At 37.9% G+C, this 10,584-nt stretch overlaps 1 protein-coding gene across 1 annotated transcript; it reads right to left on the bottom strand.

The window, feature by feature from the left end:
* Positions 1–5,808: 5,808 nt before the first annotated feature.
* LOC137617361 (uncharacterized) lies at positions 5,809–8,456 on the bottom strand. Its single transcript, XM_068347385.1, has 3 exons — positions 8,441–8,456; positions 7,977–8,231; positions 5,809–5,903 (listed from the first exon to the last, which is right to left on the bottom strand). The coding sequence occupies exons 1-3, from the start codon at positions 8,454–8,456 to the stop codon at positions 5,809–5,811; spliced, it is 366 nt and encodes a 121-aa protein (XP_068203486.1).
* Between the last annotated feature and the right edge of the window lie 2,128 nt (positions 8,457–10,584).

The raw sequence follows: 10,584 nt of genomic DNA, 5'->3' as shown, positions 1-10,584 counted from the left end.
TGGGGATTCATTTCTGGCAAGAGATTCTACAGTAGATGATGGCCGACTTTTGGTATTCACTACAACCACAAATTTTAAGAGATTATCAGTGGCTTCATAATGGATCACAGATGGTACTTTTTAGACCGTCCGTACATTATTTTATCAGATGTACACAATTCATGCACCTGTCGAGCAGGGTAATTGTAGGGTCTTTCCACTTGTGCATGTTTTAATGATTAGGAAGAGTGAAGTCATGTATAAACGTTTATTAAAAGATTTGATTGACGTCGTCGATGAAAATTAAATTCAATTGAACCCACTTATTATAATATCAGATTTGGAGTTGGGTGCAATTCAAGCTTCTAAAAGCAAATTCACTAACATCAACAACAAACTTGGTTTTTTCACATAGGTCAGTGTATATGGCGAAGAATTCAGGCAATTGGATTATCAATTCGGTAGAGCAATGATCAAAACTTTAGTTTAAGGATTCAACATTTCTTTGCCTTGGCATTTCTGCCATTGAATGAAATTCCGGAAGTTTTTGAAGCCTTAAAATCCTATTTACCAGATGAAGCGGAGGACACTGTAGTGTGGTTTGAAAATAATTACATAATTGGACAAGTAAGAAAGTGTTTGTGTAATTGGGGTGTCATCCGTGCCCCAACATTATATCCTACTTACTTACTTTACATACTTCGATGGCTGCTTTTCTGGTCCCATACGTCAGGGGAATACCACTCTCTACAGGACCTCCACTGTCGTTTTACTGTGTTCATTCAGAATATTTATCATTTCATTTCGAGTATTGATCATTTACTGTTAAATCGTCAATGTTGTATGACTGTTGAAATAAGAAAGTCTTCAGTTTCCTCTCAATGTCTTCAATCATGCGAATGTTTTGTGGGAGCTTATTATATAGTCTTGGGGCCACATATTTAAAGGCTCTGGAGCCTAAAGTAGACATATATCTAGGTTCAAACTGTTTGAAGCATCTGTAACTATTTTCGTGTCAACACGATTTGTAGGCTGTGAAATATGTAGCAATTTTCTTAAGTATATTCGACGACAGGTTCTGATAACTTGGTGGGTTATTGTACATATTTTAAAGTCAATTCCCGCTTTAGTCGGCAGCCAGCGTAAATTATCTAGTAAAGAGGTGAACCTTTCTCTAGGTGCGACACCTTTTATCAATCTTTCTTCTCTGTTTATTATGTTTTGTAATTTCCTAAAGTGCACTTTTGTTAAATTCTAATAGATAGAGTTATAGTGGTCAGTCATGGTAATAACACAGTATTATGGATTAACGTAATTTTTTATTTTGATTTTTATCAGCCTTGTTTCTACATTTATTTCTTATGTAAAATTAGTGTAAATTTAGTTTTTTCTGTTGAAAAGCTGTTTAACCTCCTGCCCGCTCATATTAGTTTATCAATGTCTAGTTTAACAATTTGTTTTCTTATCCGTGTTTTCCGAGTCCTTGGATGGCAACAAACACCGGAGTTTACCAGTGAGGAACTCATTCGCTAAAGTGATGAGTCGAGCTACTAAGGCTTCCCAGACCTACTACAACTGCTGGCTAAATTGAGCCTTCTTGAGGATTGCGCCACCCACCGTTGACTGCTTTGTGCAGGTACATTTCTGTCACCTGCGGTGTTTCGCTGTTCCTGCGAGCTCTCTTCTGGAGTCTGTAGAGCCTACGAATTAAAATCTCGGCTTTGGGGAGGACTCTGGAGAGGTAGCCCCATCAACGAATCCTCGTCATATCCAGCTGTGGGAGCCTTAGAGCTCGTGGAGATTAAGGGAGGCAGCTGCCAGGTAGGAAAGATTATTTACCTTGTTTGTTGGGTTTGGACTCATGTCCCTCCCTTTGGTGAGGAGTCTCACGGAGCTGTACTCACTAGAGTAGTAGTGTGCCGGTGAAGCCACTACCCTATCATTTGGAGCTGTAGGAGTTGTTTTTCTCCAGCCTCAAAGAGTGTGATATGGCTAGGCATTTAGTGTTTTTTTTGTGTTTAATTGTTTTATTCAACTCTCTCTAGTCAAGAGTGTGTTTTTTCCCGTAAGGGAATGTTATTGTAATTACTCATTTGGGTGTTTGATTATTAATTGACTCTCTCTCTCGTTGAGAGTGTGTGGTTTCCCGTTGGGGAATTTTGTTGTTATTTTTCAAGAGTGATAATGTTAATTTTAATTCTTTTTCAGGTGATAGGGATGTGGGTAGAGCCCAAGGAGGACCTCCTTCAACAAAAATTTTTGCTAATAAAAACTTCCCAGGTAACAGGTACAATGGGAATAGAAGCTTAGGTCATAAATGGAGTTGTTATGGGTGCAACAAGCCCGGGTATTTCCAAAATCAATGTAATGCTTGGAGGATGTATCTAGAGTGATTTAATCAAAGTCTTCTAGCCTTGGTTAGTAATAAGCCAGAGGTTAGTAGCCACAGTCCTGTAGACAGACCGTCAGTAGATAGTAGTTTAGTAAATAGTAGCAAGCCTAATGTTTTTAATCCCCAATCATGACTCAGGTACAACAAATATGTGTGGCCTGGAAAGTTGATTTTTTACTCTCAGGTTGTTCAGGTGAAGTTTTTCAGGGACACTGGTTCTGCCAGGTCGTTAGTCCTGAAGAGGGCTCTAAATTGTTTTTAGAAATATACTGGGAATTTTGTATTATTGGGAGGTTTTCCAGATTCAATTGTGTCTGCTCCTTTGGTTAATGTCCGCATGTCTTTCCCAAGATATGATCGCGCTACTGAGTTGGCTGTGGTGGATAGTCTACCTATTCCGGGTATTGATGGTGTCCTGGGAAATGATATGCTGGATAGTAAGGAACAGGAGCTGTTCCCTATATTATCAGTAAATGCTAGTTCTGTGATTGTTATGACTCGGTCCGCAGCAAAAGCGGCTAAATTACTTGATATAGCTAATGATGATGACTTAATGTTAAGTAGTGTAGAGGTAGATGTTTCAAGTCCCGGGCCAGTAGAGAGTAGTAGTAATGAAGTAGTTAATATGAAACTTGATTGGGATAGAGCTGCTTTTATTAAAGCTCAAAAGGATGAATTTAATTTTGATTTGGGCGATGTTGAGGATCTGACTAAACCTAGGTTTGGAGTTGTGAAGGGCTTACTATATAAGTTTAGTCGTCCCGCATCTGATAATTTGAATAAAACTGGTCGGGTGGAACAGATTGTAGTACCTTCTCAATTTAGAAATTCTGTTTTGGAGTTAGCTCACACTAATCTTTTTCAGGTCATTTGGGTGTGTTAAATCTTTTCATAGTCTGGCTAGGTAATCTTGGTGGCCTGGAATTGAATTGAGTGTGAAGTAATATATCAGAGCATGTGAGACTTGTCAGGTTATGGGTAAACTAAATCAGGGGATCCCAAAATACTCGTTGCATCCCATAACCGCTATAAGTGATCATTTTCTGAGTTAGTAATTGATGTGGTAGGTCCCTTACCCAAAACTAAAACAGGCTACGTATATTTACTAACTATCATGGATAGAGCCTCTCGATTTCCTGAAGCTATACCTACGAGGCGTATTATTTCCAAAGTTGTTTTTGGAAAATGAATTAATTTCTTTCCCAGGTGTCGTCTCCCTCGTGTAATTCAGACCGACTGTGGGACGAATTTCACGAGCAAGGTATTTAGGGGTAAGTGTGCTGAACTTACCATTCAGCACGGTACCAGCGTACCTTATCACCCAGAGAGTCAAGGAGTGGTAGAAAGGTTCCACCATACCCTCAAGTCTGTCCTGAAAAAAACATTGTTATGATCATGATAGCAACAGGGACAAAGCCCTCCCTTTTGCTCTCTTTGCCATCAGGAATCACCATAACTCTTCCACTGGAGTAGCTCCTTTCGAGTTGGAATTTGGGCACAAGGTCTGTGAATCATTGGAACGGTCCCAGTCAATAATGAAGAACAACTTTGACAAAAAGTTAAAGGTACGGTCATTTGAACTTAGGGAGTTGGTTTTTGTGCTGAGTATGGACCCAGATAGTTTTCTCGAACCAAGATATAAGGCCCTTGGAAAGTTTTGAGGAATCTGTCAGAGGTTAGCTATGAAATTGAAGCTCCTGGTTCAAGCCGTAAATGTAGAATATTCCATGTTAATCGTTTGAAACCTTACATAGGTAAGCAAGGCAATCCATTAACGATAGTGTCCAAGCCTGTGTCTGTGGTATTGGATGTGTCTCCCGAGGACTCTGACGAGTTAGGGTGTCAGTTTCCTTCGGATGCATTGGAAAATATATGCAAAATTTGGGGATGTTAAAAAGTAGGATAGAGCATTTAGATGTTAATAAATGGGAAGATGTTCTTAATTTAATTTATTTCTTTTCAGATCTTTTTCAGGATGCTCCAGGTAGGACAAACATTTTCAGTCATGACGTTGATGTAGGTGATGCTTTCCCTGTGAAACAGTCCTTACCGGTTGAACCCTGTAAAGTGAGATTTTGTCAGCAAAGAGATAGAGTATATGTTGAAACATAACCTTATTCAACCATCAGTAAGTCCCTGGAGTTCTCCTATTGTATTAGTAAAGGAAGCAGACAGAATGTTTCGCATGTGTGTGGACTACCATAAAGTGAATACCCATACAAAAAATTATTCTTTTCCTCTCCCTCGTATTGATGATTGTCTGTTATCCGATTGAGTCTGCCAAATTTATTTCTAAGTTGGATCTTTTAAAAGGTTATTGGCAGGTTCCTTTCTCCGACTGAGCTCGTGAAATATCCGCCTTGGTCACTCTGTTTGGCCTATATGAGTGTAAGGTTATGCCCTTTGGAATGAAAAATGCCACATGTACTTTTCAAAGGGTCATGAATAGGGTAATTTGTGGTTTGAAAGGAGTGGAAATTTATAGTGATGACTTTGCAGTATATAGTAATGACTGTGATACCCACATGCCAAGGTTACGTAAGGTTTTTGAATCCCTTAAGTCTGCAGGGCTAGTTGTTAATTTGGCCAAGTGCGAATTGGGTCAGGCCAAGGTCTGTTATCTGGGTCATGAGGTTAGTTTAGGTCAGGTGGCTCCGAAACAAGCTAATCTCGAGGTCATTATAAATTTGAAAAGGCTTGGTAATGCTAGGGAGGTAAGAAGGGTGCTGGGTATGACGGGTTATTACCGTAGAGTTGTGGGTAATTACTCTGATCTTGCTCAACCTCTTACTACTTTATTAGAAGAAGGAAAAAGTTCTGATGGTTGGATCAGTGTGAAGAATCTTTTAATAAACTTGAATCAGTGTTAATTACTAACCCCATTTTGACTTTCCCATACTTTCAGAAGCCTTTTGTTATAGCAGTAGATGCTAGTGACGTTGGCATTGGAGGTGTCCTCTTCCAGAGAAAGGAGGACAGTGTTCATCCTGGGTCTTACAATAGCAAAAAGCTTCTGGTGGCTGAAAAAAAGTTACTTCACAATAGAAAAGGAAGCTCTTTCTTTGGTTGGAGCTCTTAACTATTTCAAGCCGTATGAGACAATTTTTTCTTTCCTAATTAAGATATGGACGGATCACAATCCACTGGTTTTCATCGAGCAGATGAAGAGAGCAAAAAGCTTCTGGTGGCTGAAAAAAAAGTTACTTCACAATAGAAAAGAAAGCTCTTTCTTTGGTCCGAGCTCCTAACTATTTCAAGCCGTATGTGACAATTTTTTCTTTCATAATTGAGATATGGACGGATCACAATCCACTGGTTTCCATCGAGCGGATGAAGGGACCAACCAGAGGATTTTGCGCTGGGCCCTTTTTCTGCATGAGTTCATTTCGATTGGAAAACATGTTAAAGGGACTGACAACAGAATTCCTGATACACTTTCAAGAATTTAGTGTACTAGCTTGATCCTTCTCATACGCAGCCTTACTAGTTTCTCCGTTTAAGGTTATATGAAAAAATTTGGTTGGGTGGAGTTCTGTTTAAAATATAGCTTTATAGATAAAGTTTAGGAGTTTTTCTTTGAGTGGTACACACTTTAGTGTTTTCTAAATGTTCCCCTAAATTAATTATTGGTTTGTTCTGATTTTGGATTGTGTATTACATATATGACTTTTCTTGGCTTTGATGCCAGTGTATTGTAGGTTAAGGTGTATGTCTGTGGGCATACCGGTAAGTTTATACAGGTTTAGTTAGGTCAATTTCCATAAAGTTGGTGAGTTTTGACGAAGTACGGTAATATTAGATCGCCAATAATGGTAAGCTATATAAAGCTCTTGGATTGTATTTTTTAGTGGTACTTTCTGTTTGGTGTTAGGTTTATTATCTATTAGTATTGATTCTTACTTTACAGGTGCATTTCCATTTATATATGAAAAAAAAGTAATAATTTTTCCGTCAAATTTTTTTTTTCCCTTGGGAGAGGAAGGTATTATGGATTAACGTAATCCTTTATTTTGATTTTTATCAGCCTTGTTTCTACATTTATTTGTTATGTAAAATTAGTGTAAATTTAAAGTTTTTCCATTGAGAATCTGTTCAACCTCCTGCCCGCTCATGTTAATTTATAAGTGTCTAGTTTAACCATTTGTTTTCTTTTCCGTGTTTTCTGAGTCCTTGGATGGCAACAAACACCGGAGTTTACCAGTGAGGAACTCATTCACTAAAGTGATGAGTCGAGCTACTAAGGCTTTCCAGACCTACTGCAACTGCTGGCTAAATTGAGCCTTCTTGGGGATTGCATCACCCATCGTTGACTGCTCTGCGCAGGTGCATTTCTGCTACCTTCGGTGTTTTGCAGTTCCTGCGGGCTCTCTTCTGGAGTCTGTAGAGCCTACGCATTAAAATCCCGGCTTTGGGGAGGACTCTGGAGAGGTGGCCCCATCAACGCATCCTCGTCATGTCCAGCTGTGGAAGCCTTAGAGCTCGTTGAGATACGTAGGAAGGCAGCTGCCAGGTAGGAAAGACTATTTACCTTGTTTTTTGGGTTGCGACTCCATGTCCCTCCCTTTGATGAGGAGTCCTACGGAGCTGTACTTCCTACAGTAGTAGTGTGCGGGTGGAGGTATTTAGTGTTTTTTTTTTCTTGCTTGGTGTTTAATTGTTTTATATAACTCTCTCTAGTTGAGAGTGTGTTGTTTCCCGTAGAGGAATGTTATTGTAATTACCCATTTGGGTGTTTAATTATTAATTGACTCTCTCTTTGAGAGTGTGTGGTTTCCCGTTGGGGAATTTTGTTGTTATTGGTTAAGTGATACTTGTTAATTATTAATTGGTTAAAGTGTTCATTTAGTAATTTGTTAATCATTGTTATTTGCTTTGTTTTAAGTTGTAAATTGTTAGGTAGTCACAAGTTTGGCTTTTCAGAAAATTTCTTGTTAATGAATATTGATAATTTCCCCAAGTGTTTTCGTTACTACTGACCAATTTTACCACAGATGTTACTTCCAACACTGTTCTCCCTATCTCTGCAATAAGAACTTGCACCACGACCCGCCAAGGGTTGTGACATATTTAGCGACCGTGACAAGTTTCTTTACAGAATTGTGGTCCAGGTACTTTTTTATAAATGCAATATTTCTTAGATGATAACCAGCAGCTTTTATTACATTATCTATTTGGGTATTTAGAGACAGGTTACAGTCAAGAAATACACCTAGATCTCGAACTTTACGAGATATTGGCACTGAGTCATTATTTATGTTCATTTGAATATCACCCAAGTTTCTCACACTGTTTCTCTTACCCACCACCATGAATTCAGTTTTGTTCTCATTTAATTTTAGTTGTTTAAATATCATCCATTCTTTAACAGTATCAAGAAATTGGTTTAGAGTTTCAGTAGTGTCATATATATCATTTATGGAGAAGTAAAATTGTGTGCCATACGCAAATAATTGGAACTTCACGCCATGTCTTTGTATTATTTTCGATAGAACAATAGTTTAGATGCAGAATAAGATTAAGCCAAGTACACTCCCCTTGGGTACTCCTCTTTTGAAGGGTTCATATGATGAATAAGAATTTCCAATTTGTACACAGTAATTTTTACCGTCTAAGTAGTCTTTTAGGTATTTGAAGGCTTGAGCTTCAACGCCGATGGAACGTATTTCATTTAGTAGCAGTTCATGCACAACTATATCAAAAGCAGCACTGACATTGAGCAATATCAAAATACCACATTTATTTTCATTCATCATTTCCAGCATATGATTTACAGCAGAGCAGATGTCTGTCTCCGTAGAGTACAGTTTTCTGTAAGCAGATTGGTTGTCTGGCAGAGCTTCTATTACTTCTAAATGACTGACTAGTTGTTTAAGAATTACATATTCAAGTACTTTTGAAATAAATGAATTTTCCAACGTTTGAACAAGTGAATTAGTTGGAAAAGGATTTCCCCTGATTGGTTAGTCTCTACTTGTTTTGTAGTCACGAGATCAGTGGTAACCTCGTTAGCTCCGTGATAAGTATTGTCATTCAGCGTTGGACACTTCAAGTGTACAGTTACAAATTTACTTTTGGAGGACGACATTATGTCACATAGCGAAGACCAAATGGAACAACAAAACTCGGGTGGTATTTTATTTGTGCTACAACAAGTTTTAGAGCAGCTCAAGCAACAGAAGAGCGAGTTGAACCATTTGCGAGAGGAGGTGAAAGACAGTAACGTTTCTGTTAAATCTGAGGTCACCAAGTTGTTGGAGAAAGAACTCACGTGGAAACGTGAAGGTAACAAGCAGCAATATAATTTCAACTGTGACATTGATCAAGACTGTGTTCAGGCTTTGTGGGCTATTACCAACAATAAACTTGATTATGCTACAAATTTGCTAAAGGACTGATCAGAAAAAATAAAAAAACGCAATAAACTTATACGCATTGCCGATACCTCGGAGGCAGGGTGGGATACAGTGAAATTATACGAAACGAATCCAGTCGCCAGTGACGGCGAAGATGAGTCCAGGATTAACAAAGCAGAAAACAGAGCTCTCAAGAAGAGGAAACAGGCAGTTACGAGAAGAGAAGCATCGAAAAAGCGTTCCCAAATTCCTACTGCCGGGTCTCTTATTTATCCTGGTCAGTTTAGTTCATCACAGTCGTGGATGAGTCCAACTTTTGGAACGGGAGACCATCATAATTTTCCAGGACCATCGGTTAATTTTCGTGCCTTCGGTGGAAGGAAAGGACATGAGTATGATTCTATTTTTAGTAATGGTGTTAATGATAATTTCACTACCGATTACTTTGAATATGAGGCAGGTTGTAAACAAATTATTGTGAAAGGAGGATTAAGAGACAATTTAAAATTTTGGAAAGACATTGGATCCAGTAACTTTATTATAGACATAATAGAAAATGGATACAGGCTACCGTTTTATTCTAAACCACAGTCGGCACAGTTAGATAACAACCTTTCTGCAAAGAAAAAAACAATTTTTGTTGAGGAGGCTATTTCGAACTTATTGGATAGGGGATTAGTTGAAAGAAGTATCGAGCCACCATATATTGTAAATCCTTTGACAGTTTCTATTCAAGCCAAGGGAAAAAAGAGATTGATATTAGATCTCAGGATAGTTAACCAACATTTATGGAAACAATCCATAAAGTATGAAGATCTAAGGTTAGTTTTAGAATATTTAAAGCCAAATTCTTTCACATTTAAGTTTGATATTCATAGCGCCTATCATTTTGTTTCAATTTATCCTCCACATACTGATTACCTGGGCTTTGCATGGCAAAACAAACAGGGTGAAAAACAATTTTTAAAATTTTTAGTACTACCGTTTGGAATTTCAAGTGCACCATATTATTTTGTTAAATTAACAAGGCCTCTTATCTCCAAATGGAGAGGTGAAGGAAAAAAGGTTATGTTATTTCTAGACGATGGCTTTGGTTGTAATGATATATACGATCTTTGTTTAGAAATGGCAAATTCTATCAAAAATTATCTGATTGCCTCTGGTTTTGTTCCAAATGTTGAGAAATCTCAGTGGTAGCCAGTACATAAAATTGAGTTTCTAGGGGCATGTTTAAATTCTAAGGACTTTACTATTTCCATACCTAAAAAGAGAATCGATAAAGCTGTGAACACGATGTTAGAGATTGAAAATAGTGTGAGACAACATAGGCGAGTTCATGTTATAAAAGTTGCCAGTTTTGTAGGGCAGGTTATTTCTATGTCAATTGTCGTTGGTAATTTTTGCCAGTTCATGACAAGATATTTGAGTATTGATATTTCTTTAGTACCAAATTGGTCATATTTCATAAAGTTATCTACTCAGAGTTTGGAACAGTTATCGTTTTGGAAGAAAAATTTGACTGAAATCAATTGTAGGCATCTGAATCACAATCCTTCTTACACCAAAATTATTTATACTGATGCAATTACAATAGGTTATTCTGGATATGAAGTGAATACACCAAATGGTATGGTTCATGGGGCTTGGGGCATTGAGGAGGCTGTGAAGTCTTCTACTTGGAGGGAACTTTCTTCGAACAGGGTTAAGTGGTTCACAGACAACCAAGGTGTTTGTAGCATTATTGAAAAAGGATCAATGAAAACAGAATTACAAGATCTTGCTTTCAAAATTCATTCTTTTTGTGTTAAACATTCAATTATTGTATATATTCAGTGTATTCCCAGGGAAAAGAACCAAATT

The sequence above is a fragment of the Palaemon carinicauda genome, chromosome 2, assembly GCF_036898095.1.
Source record: "Palaemon carinicauda isolate YSFRI2023 chromosome 2, ASM3689809v2, whole genome shotgun sequence".
Lineage (NCBI taxonomy): Eukaryota > Metazoa > Arthropoda > Malacostraca > Decapoda > Palaemonidae > Palaemon > Palaemon carinicauda.
Note: the sequence above shows the minus strand (reverse complement) of the source record. Positions and strands in the feature narration are given on the sequence as shown.